The sequence below is a fragment of the Kogia breviceps genome, chromosome 1 (genome assembly GCF_026419965.1).
Source record: "Kogia breviceps isolate mKogBre1 chromosome 1, mKogBre1 haplotype 1, whole genome shotgun sequence".
NCBI classification, from domain to species: Eukaryota; Metazoa; Chordata; class Mammalia; order Artiodactyla; family Physeteridae; genus Kogia; species Kogia breviceps.
This window is the reverse complement of record NC_081310.1, coordinates 180,811,276-180,834,198: the sequence shown is the minus strand read 5'-3', so window position 1 is coordinate 180,834,198 and position 22,923 is coordinate 180,811,276. Positions and strand designations below refer to the sequence as shown.

Here is a 22,923-nt window from a genome sequence, read left to right as displayed (position 1 = left end):
ATATCCTAAAACATATCTTTTCTCTCTTAGGCAACAGCTACAACACTCTACAAATCAGCTTGCCAAGGAAACAAATGAATTACTGAAGGAATTAGGGTCCTTGCCCCTTCCTTTATCTACTTCAGAACAGGTTGGTATTTTGTGGGGTTTTGGCTTGTTTTTTAATAAGAAAGGACTTGGTTTTTGTGAAGAGGCAGTATGTGAAACAAAAATAACTTGGCCTTTGGTTCTAGATAGACCTTCTCTGAACCTCAGTTTCTTTATTCATAAAATGGATAAGTGTCTGTTGTGACAACAGAAAGAATGTATGCACCAGATCTTGCAAAGTGCTTAGCATTTAGTAGGTACTCAATATGGGTAGTGGCTGCTGTTATTAGTAATAATATATTATTAGTAAAATTAGTAGAATGTGTTTAACTTTAGAAGAATGTCCATGTTCGCATCTTGTTGGGGTTTGACCTGCAGCTTTATGCTTTCAGGCTTGATCCTAGTTTGCCTGTATCCTGTATCTATAAATTTCAAGCAGACGTCTTTTATATTTTGTAGTCACTTTCATGTCGCATCATGAATCATTAATAGGTCTCAGGTTGAGGAAATGCTCAGGGAAATAGATTCCTCTATTTAAGTCATTTTCTTCAGTGGCCATTTAAATCCTTTAAAACCACACAATTTTTACTGGAATTCATTGTTCCCTTGATATGCCGTGCCTTTTCTTCAGACGTTCCTGAAGTCAGACGTGCCCCTTCCATTGTGGCTTTACTTTTTAATCTATTATTCATGGTCTGCCTCAAATCCTCTCTCTTCCAGGGCAAAAACCTTCTCCATCTATCTTAGCCTATTATGATTCTATTTTGCTTTTAGTTTCTGTACCATTCATGGAAGCGCTTAACTTACATTTCTTTTTATTACTGAATTTTTAAAATGATGGTATCCTATCTCTGATGGCTCTAAAGATGAAGCCTACCACCTCCCTATCCTGGGTTGTCTGTGCATTGTGACTATTGGAACATAAAACAGTTTTAGTGTGTTGTGATCATCATTATAAAAATGAAACAAAGTAGAAATATCAGAGTGTGTAACCATGTAATAAGGGTAAATACTATTAATGAAACTTTCATACATATGTATATATGTGGTGCTAGGTCAAGATGTCACATTCTTATTCTGTGTCTCCATCAAAAAAGTTTGAAAATCATCAGTTTAACCCATTCCTGGCAAGTCATTTAATGAAGTACATGTTCAGTCTTTGGAGTTTTGGCATCCCCTTGCACAAAAGAAAAGAACCAAAACTAGGTGCTTTTGTCATCCTGCTACAATGTAGTAACCTTAATGTAATCACCCTTTGACTATCCACATGTGCTATTTGTTTTGTTACTCATGCTGATATTTCACCTATGGACCAGTTCCCCCCTGCCATTCATTATCTCAAATTGTTCCCAAATCACCCCTTTCCTCCTCCCAGCTGTGCACTTAGGGAATACACACTTGCAGATAGTTTTAGCAGTAATAAAAAGGGAGTCTAAGAGTCTGATGTAAACAGAGTATTGAAAGTACTTAAGTGTTAAATAGTAGCCTAAGCAAGATATAAAGTTCAATCTGCTTAAAAATAAATCTAATATATTCCAAAATCAAATAGAATTTATTTTTGGATTATGCATGCTCTTATTCCCTTCCATTATCTTGGATCATTAAGAACATGAAATAAATCTACAGACATATTCTCTCTGGTGAAATACAAATCCTTGATTCCCTTCCTCCTATTGTGCTGAATATTCTTTTCCCTTTCAATTGTTTCTTTATCTAATTAATCTTAGCCCTGTTACCCATCTTTTTGTTACTGGACTATCAAACCATACATCCTACTCTCAGCATTTTTCTCATACTTATGTGCTATCATCAGTAATCTTCTAGTTGCTAAATCCAGTGGCCTTTTTTGAGTTTATTCACTTTTCTTTGTTTCATTTGATCCTCTTGCCCATCCTGTCTTCACTGAAACTTTCTTCTTCTTTCCATGATCTCTGTAGTAAAGCCTACAAAGTAGTTTTCATGTCTCCCAACTCTGGTGATCCCTTTCTGGCCTATTTTCTCTTACCCCAGGTTGAGTCTCAGCCTCCTTCTCTGACTTTATATCTTCCTAGAAGTGTCTGCCATTGATTCTGTAATTTTATTACTCTATGCTTTCTCCCTCAGGAGTCTTTTCTACTGTACTTTTATGAGCTTCCTGTCACCTTTATGAACATGATCCCCAGATCTTTTTCAAGCCCGAGCCCCTAAACCTCTAAGTATTTGGCCCATATTGCCAATTCCTGCTCTGACATCTCCTCTTGAATATGCTGCCTTCATCTAAAATTTAATGTGTTGTCTTATACCGAATTCCTCCTATTTTACCCAAACACCTTAACTAAGCTGATTAACAGTGCTTATTGTCATAAAGAAGTTTGTGCCTTTTGACCTAATGTTGCCACTCATGCAAATGTGTCTGTGTTCTAAGAAAAAGAAACCAACTATATACTCTGGAGCCAAATTTCATGGATTTAAATTCTACCCCTGCCATTTACTGTGTGATCATAGGCAAATTGCTTAACCTCTCTGTGCCTCATTTGTCTGATCTGTAAAATAGGTACTATAATAGTACCTAATTTATAGGTTGATGTATGGATTAAATGAGTTATTATATAATGTACTTATAACAGTACTGGTACATGATAAGCACTGTATAAATATTAGCTGTTACAGTGGGGCTCACTTTAGCTTTATTTATAATGGTTAAAAATGGAACAGTCTAGAAGGAATGTTTACCTAAAATTTACTAGATCAACTTGATGGAGTATTATATAACAAAGACCATAATTGTGAAGAGTACGGTAACATGGAAAATGTTAATGATATACTTAAAAGATAGTATTTTTGGATAGTGAGATTGGGGAGTGATGGGTTTTTTTCCCCCCTATTGTTTTAATGTTTATGTAAAAATTAAAATCCCAGAAAAGGGATAAAAAGTCCCTTATCTAAATTTGCTTTCAGTATTACCATCACTCTCCCAGCTGTGAAATTTGAGTCATCCCTTGACTTTATACCCCTTTCCCCACAGCCAGTCACATAATATTTCTTAGATTCATTTCTTTGTGTTCCCATCACTGATACCACGTCTTCCTAACCTTAAATCTAGATTATTGCAGTCATCTTTTTGACTTGTTTCTTTTTCCCATTCCATCACCATCACAGACTAATTTTTCTAAGTTATCATTTTGTACCCATCGTGTTCTCCACACAGAAATCTTCATTGCTCTTTGTTCTTTATAGGTTGAATCCCAAACTCATTATCTTGGCATTTAAAACCTGCAGTGGCCACCCCCTTTCCTGCTTTTCCAATTTTATCTTTTAGCTATGCTCATGGAAAAGCCTTTGGTTCCAGCCAAACTATCTTTTTCTAGATCCTCTGCAAATTTCTGCCACCATGCTTTTGCTCACACTGTTCCCTTGCCTGGATTCGCCTCACCCCTTCTCTCTGCTCTTCACGCCTTACTCTTCCTTCAGTGCCCACCTCCTCTGGAGGCCTTTTGATCACTTAGATGCTTACTGATTATACTTGCCTCTGTATAATGTGTACAGTACTCTGTATAGTACTAATTGAATATAGCAGTTATTTGTATTGATTTGTTATCTAAATTCTTTATCTCCAAACAGATGATAAGCTGTTTGAGGTCAGGAGTGACTTTTTACTTCTGTGTTCTCAGCACACAGCAAGTGCTCTCAGTATGTGTTTTTTGAGATGTAGTATCAGTAAGCTTAGTAAAGGGAGCTTGTAACTCTACAAAGTAGTTTTCAGGTTCTCAAAGATTTTGAACCTCACTACAGTGTGAAGGAAAATGATTCCATGGTTTTCAGGTAAGCTGTGAACTCAGTATAGATGAATACAGTTTTAACATTTTAGCAAGAAAACAATCTCTGTTGGGTATTCTGCTTTTAGATTCTCCTGGGAACTAACCTTTTGAATTGTGTTTCCCTCTGAGATTCCCTTACCAGGTAAATGATACCCAATTCCCAGGTATGTCAGAGTGAAAGAAGGAAAACTCTGACTTGGCCTATGGTATTAACCAGGGATTTGAGTTAGAAAAGGACAAATTTATTAATTTAAGGAAGAGCCTATTTCATAGTAATTTTCCTAGTTGGAACTCTTTAGGAGGTATAATTTTGCTTTTAATCGGAATTAAAACCAAATAATTCTGGGTTAATGTGAAATTTCAAGTTCTTATTTAATTTCCTTAGCGCCAGCAGAAACTTCAGAAGGAACGTCTCATGAATGACTTCTCTGCAGCCTTAAACAATTTCCAGGCTGTGCAGAGAAGGGTATCTGAAAAGGAGAAGGAGAGTATTGCCAGAGCAAGAGCTGGATCTCGTCTTTCTGTAAGTTTATTTCCAAAAGAAGACCTTTGCAAATTTTAGGATGTTCTTTCCTAAGTTTTAAAAAAAATTTTGACCATTTTCTTTGCTTACTATCCCTCCAAATAATAAACATAGACATTAGCTGCTGTGAAAATGTCAGATTGGTATACCCTTTGTTTAAAAAAAAAAGTATACATATGGTCACTTTGTACACTAGACTAGAAAGAAATGTGCACAAAGATTTATAAAAGTGACAGGTAGAATTGTATGTAATTTTCTTTTTCCTTTTTTCTTGTCATGTTGATCTTGTGTTAAAAACTTAAAAAAAAAAAAAGAATACATCTGTTTCCTAGAATATCGCAGGCTAGGTTATTTGGACTAACCTTCTCTTTGAAAAGAATTAACAAATACTAGATTTTAACAACCCAACTTAAAAATATTAAGAGCCATGAAAATATTAAGGTCAAAGTCTAAGAGAAGGTGTGAACCCATAGACATAAGCAGAGCACTGAAACTGCTTTTCCACTGAGTACATTTACTGAGGGCCAACTTGATTCAGTTTCGGTGTCCTCATGGCATGAAGGGGGACAAAAGTCAAAGCCAAGAGTCCATGCATGGTGGATAATCTAAAAGAAGGTGCTCCTCAAATTAAACTGGGCCCTAAAAAATGAAAAGTAAGCCCTCCTTTCCCCTAGCAGACTGCAAAAAAGATCACATTAGCACTGAGGATGGCAGGAAGGAGGGGAAATCCAGATAGTAAGTTGTACCACAAAGTAACCTTCAGGCAGATTTACTGCCCAAATTCTACCTGAATCGCCCAAAAGCCTAAAGCTTCAAGTAGTCCTGGTCTGGTTAAGCACCTACGTGTCAGACAGAAGCAAATACAAATCCTCTCTTGTTTAGACACCTTTATCCTAGCCCTAAAAGAATACCCTCAAATAATTTTTGAAGTGTATTGAGCAGCCCAGGGTACACAAATAAACAAATAACCCTGGACAAAAACTAGTAGAAACAAAAGTGAGGTGAAATAGACCTATAAAGACTTAATATATTAGAATTATAAGATAACTGTACTTATTGGGTTTAAAGAAATAGAAGATCTTGAACATATCTGCAGGAAGCAGGAAACTACAAAAAGCTTTGTAAAGAGTCAAAAGATTTTCTAGAATTGAAAAATATAATGTGGAAATTAAAAACTTAATGGGTGTGTGGTTTAACTAGAAAATAGGTTAGAAGATATTATCCAGCATGTATGACAGAGGGTTAAGAAGTTAAATAGGGAAGAAAGGTTATGAGAAATGGAGACTGAAGTAAAAGGATCTAAAATAGTTTTTAAAAAAATAATTTATTAAAAAATAATAAAAAAATAAATTTATTTATATTTGGCTGTGTTGGGTCTTTGTTGCACGTGGGCTTTCTATAGTGGGGGCTACTCATTGTGGTGCGTGGGCTTCTCATTGTGGTGGCTTCTCTTGTTGCGGAGCATGGGCTCTAGGCACATGGGCTCAGTAGTTGTGGCTCGCGGGCTCTAGAGCTCAGGCTCAGTGGTTGTGGTGCACGTGGGATCTTCCTGGACCAGGGCTCGAACCCGTGTCCCCTGCACTGGCAGGCAGATTCTTAACCACTGTGCCACCAGGGAAGTCCCTATAATAGTTTTAATTAGAGTTACAGAATGAGGGTAGAGCAGAAATAGATCAGAAGTCATATTTGAAGAGATAATGTCTGGTAATATTTCAGAACTGATGAAAGTCACTAATCTACAGTTTCAAGAACCCCAACAAATCCCAAGACGGATAAATTTTAAAACTCTCATTCTAGGTATATCAAAGAGAAACTTCAGAACACCAAAGACAAAGAGAAAATCATAAAAATAGCCAGGGAAACAATAGAATATCTTCAAAGGTGCAATAGTTAGACTTCTCAACAGCAACACTTGAAGCCAGTAGAGTGTTGTCTTTAATGTTATGAAGGATGATAATTGCCTCCCTAGGATTCTAAACCCAGTGAAAATAGATAACCAGAATGAGGGCTAATTAAAGACGTTTTCAGTCAAAAGAGAGTTTGCTATTAGCACACCTTACTTAAGAATATTCTAAAGAATGAACTTCAGGCAGAAGGAAGGTGAAAAGCAGAAAGGAGTAAGAATAAAGAAAGTGGTAAATATGTGAAAAGACAAATCACAAACAGGGAGAAGACACTGCTATTTGTACAACTGACAAAAGACTGGTATCGAGAATATATAAAGAATTCTCAGGAATCAATATGAAAAAGACACAACCCAACAGAACAATAGTTTCTTAAACTTTTTGATTGCAGGGCCCCATTATACTCTTAAAAATTATTAAGGACCCCAAAGAGCTTTTGCTTGTATGAATGATATCTATTGATATATATTCTATTGGAAATTAAAACTGAGAAGTTTTAAAAATGTTTATTATTTCATTTACAAATAATAATAAACCCATTACATACTAACATAAAAATATAAATGAGATTTTAATTAATACTACTTTTCCAAAACAATAAAAAAAGTTTTAGTGAGAAGAGTGGCATTGGTTTCATTTTTGCAAATCTTTTTAATATCTGGCTTGACAGAAGGAAGCTAGATATTCATACCTGCTTCTGTATTCAGTCTGTTATGATATGTTGTTTTGGTTGAGTTATCTGAAGAAAATCCAGCCTCACAGAGGTAAGTAACTGGAAAAGGAAGGAGTATTTTAATTAACCTCTTCAGATCATTGTTGATATTTTTCCTTGATACTACATCAAAACTGGACAAAACTTAGTTGCACTGTGGAATTGAAAACCATTGTCAATGACTTGTTCATACTCTGATGCATTAAAATCTTGGTCTGTCTTATGCTTTTATTGGATCTTTTATCCATGCATGATTTTTTTTTTTTTTTTTTTTTTTTTCGGTATGCGGGCCTCTCACTGTTGTGGCCTCTCCCGTTGCGGAGCACAGGCTCCGGACGCGCAGGCCTAGCGGCCATGGCTCACGGGCTTAGTTGCTCCGCGGCATGTGGGATCTTCCCGGACCAGGGCACGAACCCGTGTCTCCTGCATCGGCAGGCGGATTCTCAACCACTGCGCCACCAGGGAAGCCCGTGCATGATTTTTATAACATCATGTATTTATCATTTGGAAAATATTGGTTCCCTGACTTATGCAGGTCTTCTAAATGTTGATATATTTCATTTTACAATATCAAAAAATCATGTATTATCTTCAGCTTGACCAGAAAAGTCTTTAAATATTGAGAATCTCTCAAGTTCACAAGCAGTAGATACAAGTTTTCCAGAATTCTTTTTTTTTTTTTCTATTTGAAAGCTAGATTTTTATCACTGGCAACAAACACTGTCCGTTTTTTTCCTTGAAGTGACAGGCTCACATTGTTTATTTTGAAGAACTTGTCTTTTGAATACCCATCTGAGTAACCATAGATTGTTAGTTATTCTTTTATATATATCATATATAATGTATGTTTGTGTATATATATATATGTGTGTATATATATATACACAAATTATATTAAAAGTTTATATTTTAAAAGTTTTATATATAAACTATATTGAATAAGTAAAAAGGCTATTCCCTAAAAAAAGTAGCTAGTTCACTCAGCAACTCAATTACACAAGTGCTTTTCCTAGAGACAAACATCGTATTTCCGTTTGTAGCAGGAGGGCTTTATGTATACTTCCCGTTTCATCATACAGAATATTAAGAAGACATGTACTGAGATTTAGTTAATTAATACATTTAATGGCTTCATTAAGGACGAACTGGCTTTTATCCCCCTGTATGTGGTGATAAAGAATAGAAAACTCCTAGTATTGTTTGGTGCTACTGCCTTGATTTGTGTTAAAGTGCAAGTGGTAGTTTTTGTCAACACAGTGAAAAAAGCAAATAACATCTTAGTATTGCTTTGAATAATGGTCAAATGGACCATTTTTAGTAGTCATGGAATTACAGATTAAAACCACCCTGAGATACTATTTCATGTCCAAAAGAAGGGCAGGGAAAAAAAAGGCAGAAATTTTAAATTCTGTGAACAGGGAGGGTTGTTGCCATGGATATGATGCACAGGAACTTTCCTACCTGGCCAGTGGTAGTATGAGTTGGAACAACCACTGGAAAACATTCTGGCTGCAACTTCAGAACACACGCACACCTTATGACCCAGCAGCTCTATGCTAGAGAACACTGTAAGTCTGTACCAGGGTATATGTACAGGAGTGTTCATAGCAGCATTATTTGTAGTACTCAAAAATCGGAAACATCCAAATATCGGTTAACAGTAGTAGAGATAGGGCTTCCCTGGTGGTGCAGTGGTAAAGAATCCGCCTGCCAATGAAGGGAACACGGGTTTGAGTCCTGGTCAGGGAAGATCCCCACATGCTGTGGATCAACTAAGCCCGTGCGCCACAACTACTGAGCCTGTGCTCTAGAGCCCATGAACCGCAACTACTGAAGCCCACGCACCTAGCGCCCATGCTTTGCAACAAGAGAAGTCACTGCAATGAGAAGCCTGCGCACGCAACGAAGACCCAATGCAGCCAATAAATAAATAAATAAATAAAGTCTATTAAAAAAACAACAACACTAGAAGAGATAAATACATTGTGGTACTATAATATCTTACAACCGAGAAGATGAACCACAGTTACGTTCAGCATCAGGGATGGATCTGGCATAATCTGAAGTGATCCAATCAAAGCATGAAAGAATACAAACAGTATAATTCCATTCATATAAAGTTCAAAGTCAGGTAAAATGCTATTAAATAAGGATACATATCACTGTTTTAAAAATACAAGAGACTTCTCTGGTGGCGCAGTGGTTAAGAATCTGCCTTCCAGTGCAGGGGACACAGGTTCGAGCCCTGGTCCAGGAAGATCCCACAGGCTTGGGAGCAACTAAGCCCATGCGCCACAACTACTGAGCCTGCATTCTAGAGCCCGTGAGCCACAACTACTGAAACCCACGTGCCTAGAGCCTGTGCTCTGCAACAAGAGAAGCCATCATAATGAGAAGCCCACACACTGCAATGAAAAATAGCTCCTGCTCGCCTCAGCTAGAGAAAGCTTGTTGCACAGCAACGAAGACCCAAGGCAACCAAAAATAAATAAATAAATTTGAAAAAACATATAAAAAATACAAGAAAATGATGATCACAAAGTCAGGATGATGGTTACTGTAAAGGAGAGGGAGGTGGTTGTAACTGGAGAAGGGCACATAGGTAGGCTTTAGGACACTAGCAGTGTTCTGTTTCTTTTTTAAAAAAATTTATTAAATTTATTTATTTTTGGCTGCATTGGGTCTTTGTTGCTGCACGTGGGCTTTCTCTAATTGTGGCGAGTGGGGGCTACTCTTCATTGCTGTGCGCAGGCTTCTCATTGCGGTGGCTTCTCTTGTTGCAGAGCAGGGGCTCTAGGCGTGCAGGCTTCAGTAGTTGTGGCACGCAGGCTCAGTAGTTGTGGCTTGTGGGCTCTAGAGCTCAGGCTCAGTAGTTGTGGCGCATGGGCTTAGTTGCTCCACGGCATGTGGGATCTTCCTGGACCAGGGCTCGAACCCGTATCCCCTGCATTGGCAGGCGGATTCTTAACCACTGTGCCACCAGGGAAGCCCTTGTTTTGTTTCTTGATATGGGGAAAGAGTAAAATTTTTTTTTTTTTAATCCCACAATGTTCCTCTGGGTGGGTAGAATTTTGAAATTTTCTTTATTTTGCTTATCTTTTTAATTATTGTTATCATAAAAAGGGACAGCTTTTTAAAAATAGGAAAAGATTGCTCTTTTAACATTTTTTCTTAGTTTGTTGTTAAATTACAAAAGTAATACATAATTAGACTGATTTTTTAAGTCAGTTTGCCACTTTAGTACCTAATATGCTTTAAATGTCCATTTAAAAAAATCTTCACATGTTCTGAAAATTTGTTTCCTTGCAAATTCTTAACTCTTTCCTTTAATCCACCTGCCTCCAAATTTTAAGATAGGTTATCATTATTATTAATTTTTATTCCTTTTTCCTATCCATGTTTTCTCCATCCTATTTAGTATGGTTTCTGTTCTGAATCCAAATTGGAATGCAGATTTGCTTTCAACTACTTCACACCCATTTCCTGGTCCAGTCAGATTGCCAGAGCCCTGTGTCATCTTACAGAGTCTGTTGGAGCCAAAGGATGTTACTTCTTTATACTGTAGCTAATGGAAGCCATTGTGTGTGTGTGTGTGTGTGTGTCTGTCTGTCTGTCTGTGACATGTTTCTGGATAACAGCAGCAATAATGCCATCTGCTTTCTAGGTGGAGGAGAGGCAAAGAGAGGAACAGCTCGTCTCATTTGACAGGTAAAGGAATTATTCTAATGTAGAGAGTCGAGATGGGATTTTATACTTTATACTTACTTTTAATTTTAAAAATCAATGAGCAAAAAAGGAGGAAAAAGAAAGGGAGCCCTGGAGTAGGTAATTTATAATCCATCAAATAAAAAAGTCAAAACTGTGGGCTTTTCCAAGATCTTTGAATTATGGAAGGAATAATTTCAAAGTGAAAAAAAAACTTTCAAGAAATCTCTGATGTCTATGTGTTGAGAGGGTGTGGCTCAATAAGAATAAGTATGAACCCTCACATCTACGGATTTGGAGGTCTAAATTATTTTACCTCGAATTCAGATTTAAATTCTTCAAAGTTCTTGGGTCTCTGTTTACTCATCCCTAAAATGGAGGCAACCCATCCTTCTAGGAGTATTAAAATAAAAAGCAAATAATTTGTATCTGAAAAACATCTCCTTTCTTAACTTCTCCAAACTGAATTAACTAGTTCCATAAAAATGTACTGATGGTATTAGTTGAGAACATAAAATGTTTTCTTATAGGTATGTATCTATCTCCCCCCCACTATACTGTGAGCACCTCAAAGGCCTGGGGTGCTGTCTTATTCAGTTTTGTATCTCCAGTACATGGAGGAAATTCTTTAAATATTGTGGAGATGATTTGTGATTTATGTGTACTGTTGGAAAATGCTTAATACTGAATTTTCAAAGTTTCATTTCTAGTATAAGATGTCGTATGCGTTTCTTTTAAATATGGTACCTGAACAGAAGAGTTATAACATTTCACTAGCTTTTTACTTTGGTTTTCTGTTAAGAGACATTTAACCTAAAGTATAACCTCAAAGAGATTCTCGAAAACCAGGGGATGTGATTCTATCAGACGAATTGGTGAAGCACTGACAGGTCACTTAACGTGCTCTCCTCCACCTGTCTAGTACCCGAGATACCAACACAGCTTGCACTTTGAGAGTGCCCTGGGAGAGAATGGGCCAGTGTACTTTGTTGATTTCAAGTCTCTGCCCACTTCTGTCTAGCAAGCCCTAGCAAGATTGTAGAATGTACCCCTGAAGGGAAACAGCAAGGAGTCCCATCCCTCGTAATTCTGCTTCCTCTTAGTTTTGCCCATGAAAGCTGAGACTTTGTTTTCTTGGTATTACTAACTCTTTGGCCTCTGGAGGTGAAGAATGTGGCCTCCGACACTTATATTGATACCAGAGGAGTTGGAGCCCTGGTACTGTCTTTGGGCAGGCTCTGCTGGCAGCAGAGGTGATGCAGATATGTCCTATGCACACCTTAGAGAGGAGGAATCAACTAGTGTGCTTGTCTCCCTGCAGCCATGAGGAGTGGAACCAGATGCAGAGCCAGGAGGATGAGGTGGCCATCACTGAACAGGATTTGGAACTTATTAAAGAGAGGGAAACGGCAATTCGGCAGCTGGAGGTGAGAGCCAAGTCATGTTTTTTGTTTGACTCAATGTAGATGCAATCTCTTAATTCACTTGGTTTTTCTCGCAGTGATTATGAAAAAGGATGAAATGAGTTGTTGTATGGCTAATGAGACATATTATGTCTCAGTGTAATCACGGTGAATTTGAACTACTCTTATGTTGGTATCGGCCATGGTGCCTGAGAATACCCGAATCCTCTCCTCAGTTACTATATCTTATATGGTCTCCATGAGACTATGCATAGAGAACAGAGCAAGGCCAACAAATATTTTATTGCTCATTAAGACTTCATCCCCAAACCTCAGTGCCAACCTCTAGGTTAGGTAGGGCTGTATGGAGAGCCCTTTGCTTAGTCTGAATAGCCCAGAATAAAGATAGGCGAAAAAGGTTTGCTTCATTTTTGTGTATCCCAAAGTCCACTCCCAAGTTTTGGATATCATGTCAGTGGGTCAGAGAAATAGGAAGAGTTTTTGAGGTGGGGGTTGAGAGAGTGGTCTTGAGGCCTCTCTTACCTGAGTTCCCAACTTTAATCTTGCACAGTGACCAGTAAGATATCCTTAAACCTGAGTACTTTTCTCCTCCATGATGATAGAAAACTGCCATCTCCGGGGGCAGTGGGGAGGGGAGGGTTGCAGAGAGGAGAAGCTTTGAGCTCCTCCTCGACCTTCATCTGTGGCAGTGGTTCTGAACCATGACTGCACTTTAGAATCACTTGGAGATTTTTTTTTTTTAATTCCCCAGCTCTCCTCCTCCACTACCAATTACTATGTTTGGACTATATGATTTTCCTATTTTTCATAGATTAAAAATGGGCAAACATCCACAAGAGGCCCTGGCCGTGGACACTCTTTTTCCTTAGAAACTTCGCAGGTGATTACAATGTGCAGTTGAGGTTGAGCCCCACTGCCCTAGAGCCCATCAGTGTCTGTTTTTGGATGGGACAGTTCATCCTTAAGTTTGATTATTACCTTCAAAAATGTCATGTCTTTTCTCTGTTTCACCAATTGCTACTAATCATTGACTTGGTTCTTTAACATGAGAAATCCTGTTATAGCAGGGAGTAGAGTGAGATATATGGAGCTAAGGAGAAGAATGTAATGTAGTAGATGTCAGGAGTGTAATGGGCACTTCACATTCAACAGATTTAAGGCCAAATTCCTTAGCCGGGGCTGGATTTTTATATCTAGTCATTTCCTGCATCTAACATACAAACCCCATTCTAATGGTGAAGCATCACAGTCCTGTGTGTCTCTTCTACTCTCACACTACACTTCTGACACTTCTGGCCCCCAGATGTGTGGGCTTTTTCCCACATCAAGCAGTTCTGCAACACCATCGGGATGTCCTACAGTTCAACTCAGTTCTGACACTATCTCCCTGGAGTTAGCCTCAGACCCCACAAAACTGACCCTCCTCCCTGTGACTTCAGATGCCACTTGCAAATGCAGGTCGTCACCTGTGCTTCTGACTGACAGGCTGGAAACTGGAGATTCTCACGACCCCGTCCTTGGGTTTGATGAATTTGCTAGAGCTGCTCACAGAACTCAAGAAAACAGTTTACTCACTAGATTACCGGTTTATTATAAAAGGGTACAGCTCAGGAACAGCCATATGGAAGAGATGTATGGGGCAAAGTATGTGGGAAGGGGTACAGAGCTTCCTCTCCAGGCGCACCACTCTCCCCAAATCTCCATGTGTTCACCAACCAAGAAGCTCTCTGAACCCTGTGGTTACATGGGCATGATTGATTAAATAATTGGCCCTTGGTGGTTGATTTAACCTTGAGCCCTCCTCCCCTCCCCAGAGGTCAGGATTGGGGCTGAAAATTCCAACCATCTAATCACCAAGTTGGTTCCCCTGGCAACCAGCCCCCATCCTTATGGGTTTTCCAAAAGTCAAGCCATTAACATAAACTTAGGAGTGGTTGAAAGGGGCTTGTAATGAATAAAAAAAGACATCTTTCTCTTTTATCACTTAGAAAATTCTAAGGTTTTTAGAAGCTCTGTGCTGGGAATGAGACAAAGACCAAATATATATTTCTTATTATGAATCACAATATCACACCTTATGTTATAGCCAAACTGGGCTCTTTGTTCTTTAACCCAGTTACCTTTCTGTGTATATTGCTTCTCTTTTGCTGTAAGGCACAACTCAAGTCCTACCTCTTCTGCCATAGTCTTCCTCCTCTGCTAGACTTCCTATACCATTTATTAGTCATTTACCAAGTAACACCCTTTCTTCTTATTTATCTTATTGTATACTGATCCCTCCCTGCCCCCCCACCCCCCCTTAGCTATTGTTAAGCCCTTTTATATTCACAGCAATTAGCAGACTCTCCCAACTATAGTAGACTCTTAGCAAGTAATTGAGGTTTTGGCAAGAACTATTCTTGCAGGTTATGATTAGGAAGTCATTGCTTTGAAGGCATCATTTTTTATTATAGCATTCTGAGAGGCAGTACACTACAATTGAAAGAGCGTGGGCTTTAGGGATATAATCCTGGCTGCAATGCTTAGTTTCCTCACTGACGAGTTGTATGACTAGACAAGTTACATAACCTCTCTGAGCCTCATTATCCTCAAAGATACTTAATTCATAGAGTTACTGAATGATTAATTCAAGTATCAAGGAGGCATGGTAACAAAAGATCAAGAACTTTTAATTCTCAGTTCTGCCACTTGCTAGCTGTGAGACCTTGGGACAAGTCATTAAACCTCTTTGAGCCGTGATTTTCTCTTCTGTAGAATGGGGATAATACATGTCTCATTGGGTTGTCATGAGGACCAGTTAAGTAATAGTTAATAATAGCTGACCCTTATGAAGTGGTTATTTCACAGTTCTAAGAACTTTTTATTTAGTACTTCTGAAAACCCTGTGAGATGGGTCCTGTCATTGTCCACATTTTAGAGGGGAGGTCCAGAGAAGTTCTTAATTTAAGGTTGGACAAGACCGGGGAGGATTAACAGTCCTCTGTAACTGACAGTCAGGCTCCAAGAGACTGTGCTTTTAATTACCTACCTGGTATAGTACTTGGGACCTAGTAGTCATTTAGTAAATGTTAATAATTAACTTTTTTTCATTTTCTGTTTATGGAGAAAACATGATTTATAAGCTTTAAAAACACATGTGTTGTTACTAGACAAAACTTTAGGTAAGTAGAGGAAATGAATCTTCTAACATGTTGCTTACGTTAATTGTTTTATTGTGTTCCTTAGGCTGATATTTTGGATGTCAATCAGATATTTAAAGATTTGGCAATGATGATCCATGACCAAGGTGATCTCATTGGTATGTATTATTGATACCTTTAACATGAAGGTGAGTTGACAGTATTTGTGTGCAAAGAAGTCAGTAAGATGTGTCTTAGGAATTTTGGAATATGATTTAAAAATCATTAAATTTGTTTCCTTAGCAATCTTCTTATGTTGTCAAATGTGTAAGTTAAAATGAGGCTTCCATAAATAGTCAGCTCCATTCACTTGCCATAGCCTCTTGGTAAGTCTTTGGCTGTTTAGGGAAATATTAGCTGTCAGCTTCCCAGTTTTTATCTCCAGAAACTTGCACAACTGTGGGCTTAGAAACCCTTTTTTTTTTAAGCTTTTTATTTGGAAATAGTTTCAAGTTTATAAAAAGTTGCAAAAATGAAAATAATAAGGAACTCCTTGGGCTTCCCTGGTGGCTCAGTGGTTAAGAATCCACCTGCCAATGCAGGGGACATGGGTTCGAGCCCTTGTCTGGGAAGATCCCACATGCTGTGGAGCAACTAAGCCTGTGTGCCACAGCTACTGAGCCTGCACTCTAGAGCCCGCGAGCCACAACTACTGAGCCCACAAGCCACAACTACTGAGCCCACGTGCCACAACTACTGAAGCCCATGCATCTAGAGCCCCTGCTCTGCAACAAGAGAAGCCACTGCAGTGAGAAGCTGGCGCAAGGAAGAGTAGCCCTCGCTCGCCACAATTAGGGAAAGCCTGTGCGCAGCAACGAAGACCCAACACAGCCAAAAATAAATAAATAAAAAATAAGGACCTCCTTTATAAACTTTACCCAGATTTACCTCTTGTTAACGTTCTACCCCACTTGCTTTTTATTTGCACTCACTCTTTCTCACTCTATGTATATACCTGATTTTTTTTTCTGAACCATTTGTGGGTGAGTTATACACTTCATAACCCTCCACGCCGGTATTTATTTCCAAAGAATAGGGCTATTCTCTTACGGAGTTAGTAACTTTTGATTTCATGCCTGGATAGTTGGAGTAATGGTGGTGAACCAGGACCAGCATCATAATTCTCTTCAGTTTGCAGTCTTGAGACATCTGAGTGTGGTAAAACATCCACTGCCCTTCTTTTTTGCAGACAGCATAGAAGCCAACGTGGAAAGCTCAGAGGTGCATGTAGAAAGAGCCACTGATCAGTTACAGCGAGCTGCTTACTATCAGGTAAAAGCAGGTACTAAAGAAAGTCACTGTGTGCTGTATACTTTATGGGCCATCACATTATACTGACACATTGAGAGCAGCTGCAGCCTTTTGCTTAGACTTAAGCTGGAGACAGGTAGTCATAACTGCAGCCCCAGCTCCATTTTTAGTATTTTTCTTTGCAGAGAGATCTACAAAAAGGCATCAAACTTTGAATAAACTGACATAGAAGCCTCTTAGCTACAAAGCTAACCACGTAGCTAGCATGATACCTCATCTGGTATAAGGCTAAGTTTATAACCTAAACAGCTGAAGTTTGTTTCAATTAGGATAGTAATAGTTACAAAGTAGAACTTTGCAGATACTTTATGTTGACTGTTGCCACAGAGGATGGACAAAGAATCAACTCCAACTGCTATTTATGAATTAATAGGGGCTTATCATTTTGGGGTTATTTCGTATGAATAAATAGGGGTTAATTGTTCCACTTTCTGTAAAGTGATATTTTTCTACATACGAGTTGAAACTCTAGTTTTATGACTTTTATCTGGGTCTTTCCCTCAGTTTACAAATACTTTGAATGAGGTCCCTCTCATTTCTCCTCAATTGGTGTTGCATGGCTTTTCAGAAATAAATAGCATTCAGTCAGTTACCATGTTCCTAAGATAGCTGTATTTCACCTGGGACTGTTCTTAAAGAAATTCATATTTAATAATAGTGTTTCCTTTTAAAACTGAGTGATGACTTTAATATCCAACAATAAAGGAACAATTAAGTAAATTATATACATCCACTCAGTGTTAGGTGGGAATTAAAAGAGATGTTTATGAAGAGTTTATAATATCAAAATTTTTATGCTAAAATACTAAGTGATAAAAACATCAAACATCATACAGTATGGTCCCAATTATGTCAGATAACAATATGCATGGATGAATGATCAGAAGGAAATACCAAAATGTCAACTGTTTTATTACCTGTGGGTGATTATTTTCTCTTCTGCTTGTGTGTATTTTTTACAGTGAACATAAAATTTTATACTAGGTATAAAACCTTTATTAAAATACACATGTACAGATAACTTATTTTATTGCAAATAATGCCTACCAACATAGGTATAAACAGTTCCTTTGCAAAATTGTATTTGGGAGCCTGGAATTAGAACTTGCGCTGCTGCCTAGCACTGGTAACTTGAGATTTTTGAGAAGGTGTCTGCATAGTCATACCTGGATAGAGTTAATTTTGAATTACCAGGAGGCAGATTGATGAAGCACTCTTGGAGTCTTAGATTGAAACATTTTTTACTTGTTTCATGAGTGTCTTCTTTACATACTTCTCTCCTCAGAAAAAATCTCGCAAGAAGATCTGTATCCTGGTGCTTGTCCTGTCAGTGATTATTGTAATCTTGGGACTTATTTTGTGGCTAGTTAATAAATGAAGTGATTGCCTCCAAGCCTTCTCCTGCTGAGCTGTTTTCAAGGGCAAGTGCTTGCTGGAGTCTTGCCAGAACAAACTGATCACAAGAAGACAGAATACACCAGAATGTCCTGTAATAATTTAGTTAGAAACTAACTACTAACTAGTCCTTGGAATTAGTGACCTATGGAGACAGTATTTATCAATTTATGTATACATTTTATTGATTTCTCAAATTAAGAATTAATTTATGTGGATTTTGCTTTCTCTTATATTCTGATTACACTTCATCCCAAGTGTTTACTGAAAATTACATTCTAGATATTCTTGTTTTGGTAGGTAACACTATAGTCTTGTAATATTGTCTTTCTATGTACATACAAGATTTACCTTTTTACTAGCGACTGAGATAGAATTACTTTCTGTCACCCAGCATATTGGAGTCTGTCAGAAACTGTATAATAAGCCAGCAATTTTTATTATTTAATATTTTAGTTTGAATTTCTAAGAAGCCTGCCCCCTATATGCTTTGAAAGATTTTGGCAATGTATTCAACTAGAGAATAAAAAATTGCAGATGTGATCCAGATTAAATGAGAAGTAACTATTTGAGCTGGCCAGCTGTTGGGGTGTGTGTTAATCTGGGTTTAAGTTTATTATCTGCTAGTGTCATCGACTGCAGTTCATCCATATATACACTAAACCTTCTTGTTCAGTTTTTGAAGAGTTTAATTTAATTAACATTATGATTCTCTGTGGGGTTCCTCTCCCACCTGTCTGTATAGAAGGGGAGAATTAGACAAAGCATTCTTCTGGAGAGCAAATAGGAATTGTTTGGAATGATTTAATCTTTTGTTGTTGTTGCTCAGTTGTGGTTCTGCATTCCTGGTGAATGATGAATGTTGCCATCAAAAGGCTGCCCCCTACCCTAATAAGGTTTGTTGGGCATTTGATGGCAGGAAGATTTTAAAAGCTAGACTGAAGTTGGTTTAAAATTTAGTCCTGTGAACCTGGCGATAAAGCAAAGAAAAGGTTCTTTTTTGTAAATAATACTGGTTTGGAATAGTGATGTTAGACTTATCCTGATTTATGAACAAGAGATTAATCTCTCCATGCATAGTTTTAGACGAAAAAATGTTTCAATAAAAGATTGCTGTCTTGTAACATAAATGTTGTCCACTCCCCTTTTTCACAAGTGTAGGGAAGTTAAAGGGAAAGTAATTTCTCTAGGCTCTCACATAAATGTGAATTGGGCCAGCGATTTCAGTTCATCCTTTAGTGAATCAGAGGATCTCACTACCCTGGATATATTTACACTTATTCCATTCCCTTTAATGTTACTTAATCTTTTACTAAACTAATGTGAACAGCAGGGAAACAGGGCTAAATGCATAAGTTTCTTTGCAGTCTTGGAGCATTCCACCCACATAAGACAAATAAACATTTGAAAAGCTTTTGTAGTGAGTTTTTATGAGTTAACATCCTAATGCAGCAGATATTGGGTAATGTGCTGTCCAGAGAAAAACTGAGACCTGCAAGAAGACTGGAGATCAGGTGAGGATTGGTTTAGGGGTGGAATAGGTTCTTTCCTTGAGGAACAGGATAGAGCTATTGGGGCGTCAGAGTGGCCCCAGCAGCAGCTTCAGAGGTAACTCGTTGGTTATACAATCACTGCCCCTTCAGCTCTAAATTACAGTTGGACTTGAATACATCATTTGTAACATTCCAGGCAAGAAAAAAGTCTTGACTGTAAAAAAATACCAAACAAACAAAAGAAACACGAAACCTTTCAGTTTGGGTAAAATGAAGCCACCATAGTTCTATTCTGTTATCCAATGGTGGTGGTAATAGTAGTCATGGGTAGCAAATATGACCTTGGCCTAGAATTTCAATGGCCTGGAATTTATAGTAGTCACCAAGAGGTTCTGCTAAGTGGTCCTAACAAACGTGTTCACAGAATCCTCCTTGACTGTGCTTTGTCCACCTTTAGGGCACCATGGTTTAGGGCAGTGGCTCTTAACCATGGCTTCACATTAGAAATGAAAAAAAAAATACTGATACCTAGGTGACTGTGCCACCAGATTCTAATTTAGTTAGTTTGGGTTATAGCCTGGGTATAGAGACTTCTAAAAGCTCCAGATAATTCTCATGGTTGAAAACCATTGGTTTGGAGGTCAAAAACTAGACTGGGGTACAGAAGGCCTGGGGAATCTTAGCTCTGTCATTAACTTGCTGTAGGTATTTGGACAAGTTATTTAACCCATAGGCCCCTAGTTTCCTCAATAGTTCTCTTAAACCTATAAAATTCTTTGATTACAAAGGCCATAGGGATGTGGTCTGAACATACCAACTGTATGTTTGTCTCTGTATTCCTTTCCTTTTCTCTTTCTCCTTTCTTTATAGAATATTTTCTCTTCAAATGAATTAAAACAGTAGTACGGTAGTATAGGGTAAAGTAGAGGTGTCATGCTGGCCACTTCCTCTGCGAATGTTCCAGAACAAGAACTTGCTAGCTGCTAGACCAATGCTCCCTGGGTAGGTTTTGTTTTGTTTTGTTAAGGGGTGGTGATACACTGCCTTGCACCACTGGGAAAAAAATATCAAAATGAAATCATGCTTCAGTCAGTGCAAACTAAAACATACCGAGCCTCCTCCATTCAGTTTTTTTGTTTTTTGGGTTTTTTCCCCCTTCTTCTGTTCAGAGGCAGTTCTCCGTCATGGGAATGAAGTTTTGCTTTTGGTCACTAAATGCAGACCAGAACCTAACTCAAGATTTCATTCTATCCTGTTTCCTAGGGCTAGAAATCACCTGCTTCCTCCCTTCTTTTCTAAGCATGTTTAGCGTATCCCTAGGTTTCAAGGAATTTTTCAGTGTTGCTTTCCAGTACTATGAATTACATCTACTTTAGAATCCCCATTTAGCCAGGAAATAGCTTGAAAGGTTTTAATTCCAACCCTTGATCCCGCTTTTAGGTCAACTGAGTAGTTCATTTTAATACTTATCCAAAATGAAACTTGATTAACAATATAGTACTTAATTTTTAAAAGATAAACTTGAAATAATAGAATTTTTAATGTGGGACTCTGCTTAAGGACCAAGTTTTTACAGTCCATGGAGAAATGAGAAAAATAACATAGTGGGCTTTTTAAAGTACCATCTTTGAATCTGAGCTAATGGCCTTCTCACTTTTTAAAGAGATTATAAAAATGAAAAGGTGGTGATGCTAGGTGACAGTCTTCATTTAAAAATCTCCTCAGTTGGCAAAATAAAAGTTGACACCCCTGTAATACTTATTTTCCCCTGGTCCATGACATCTCGAATATCTGAACCACTCATCTAGACTAGCTCCATTGCTTTACAACTGAAGAAGCTGAGGCCAGGAACGGCAGTCTACTGCAGGAATTTAGAGGCTTAAGGAAGTGCTCTGTATGTGAATGGTCATTTGTGGGGTAATACTGGAGCCCTTACTACAAGCAATTTACTATGCTGAATGTTTTATATTTTACATTTATCATCCTACATTCACAAAACTATCGAGGAGATATATTTTTCTCGTCCTCTTTTTATGGATTAGGAAACCGAGGCATAGTAAGTAAGCGACCTGGCCAAGGGCACACAGTTTAGGAGCAGTGGAGCCAGGATTTGATCTCAAGCACACAGACTTAAAAACCACACCTTTAGACACTATACACTGTCTCCATTCATCACTGATACAAAGTATCCTGCTCACCACGTCTTTCATGAAGCTTTTTTTTTTTTTTTGCGGTACGTGGGCCTCTCACTGTTGTGGCCTCTCCCATTGCGGAGCACAGGCTCCGGACGCGCAGGCCCAGTGGCCACAGCTCATGGGCCCAGCCGCTCCGCGGCATGTGGGATCCTCCTGGACAGGGGCACGAACCCGTGTCCCCTACATCAGCAGGCGGACTCTCAACCACTGTGCCACCAGGGAAGCCCATGGAGCTTTAACAATGTGGAGTAATGGCAATTTCTATTCAGTTTTCATGAATGTCTTTTCTTTTGTTGGCACCTTGTAAACTTTTCATTCACCACCCTGCTAAATGAAGTCTCCTGCTGTACCATATCTACACAAACACACAATTTTTCGGTGTCTCCATTTGATCACTCATATATAAAAGATGTTCTAAGAAGTTTTTTGATATCAATATGCTCCTTATGTCTTTAGATTCTATTCTAAGGAAGTCTCAAAGTCAAGTCTAAGAAATTAATGTCTTTGTTGAGATACCAGAATCCAAAGGCAGCTAGCCCATAAGTCTTTACATTTCAAAAGGTTCATGTCCTAGACTGCTGTCCTCCAGTTTGCTGATCTCTACTGACATCACTGGTGCCCAAAGAGCATTTTGCTTTATAAGGCCCAGGAAAGTGTAAGGTGCCATTACATCAGAGGTCAGTGTGAATATCAGCTGTGCTGGGAACAGGGAACATGGCCAAGGAATAAAGAATTATACGAGTAAGAATATAGCTTAGGTTTCTTGGGTGTACATTCAGCATTATAAGGGATTAAATAATAGACCACCCACAGAAGCTGAGAAAAGGTGACATAAGATGGTATTAGGTCCCTGATAGTTAGACATGGCTTCAATACCTCTGCATGCCTGAAAGGGGCACGGGACCTCAAAGGCCCACACAATCTCTGTAGATACAAGCACCTTGCTCTTTTCTGTTACACTCAAAACACTTGAAACTCTTTCTTAAGAATCAAGTCCTTGTGCTCAAAGGAGGGAGCTATAGCCTGTTTTCCTGAAACCAAGTTTAGAGCTATCAGCCTAGTCTTTTTTGGAATCACAAAGCTGGAAAGTAGGATATTAACCAGTTCGTGTGATAAGTGATCTGAGGGAATTCCCTGGCAGTCCAGTGGTGCCAAGGGCTGGGTTCAATCACTGGTCAGGGAACAAAGATCTTGCAAG

At 38.4% G+C, this 22,923-nt stretch overlaps 1 protein-coding gene across 1 annotated transcript in view; it reads left to right on the top strand.

Moving 5' to 3' along the window:
• Window positions 1-19,451, top strand: part of STX12 (syntaxin 12) — a 35,019-nt gene extending 15,568 nt beyond the window's left edge. Inside the window, exons 3-9 of the mRNA XM_059036703.2 lie at window positions 31-130; window positions 4,270-4,407; window positions 10,688-10,731; window positions 12,050-12,155; window positions 15,378-15,450; window positions 16,521-16,603; window positions 17,928-19,451. Of these exons, the coding sequence (XP_058892686.1) occupies window positions 31-130; window positions 4,270-4,407; window positions 10,688-10,731; window positions 12,050-12,155; window positions 15,378-15,450; window positions 16,521-16,603; window positions 17,928-18,020 (637 nt within the window). The 3' untranslated portion in view covers window positions 18,021-19,451. The remainder of the gene's footprint in view (window positions 1-30; window positions 131-4,269; window positions 4,408-10,687; window positions 10,732-12,049; window positions 12,156-15,377; window positions 15,451-16,520; window positions 16,604-17,927) is intronic.
• Window positions 19,452-22,923: the final 3,472 nt, after the last annotated feature.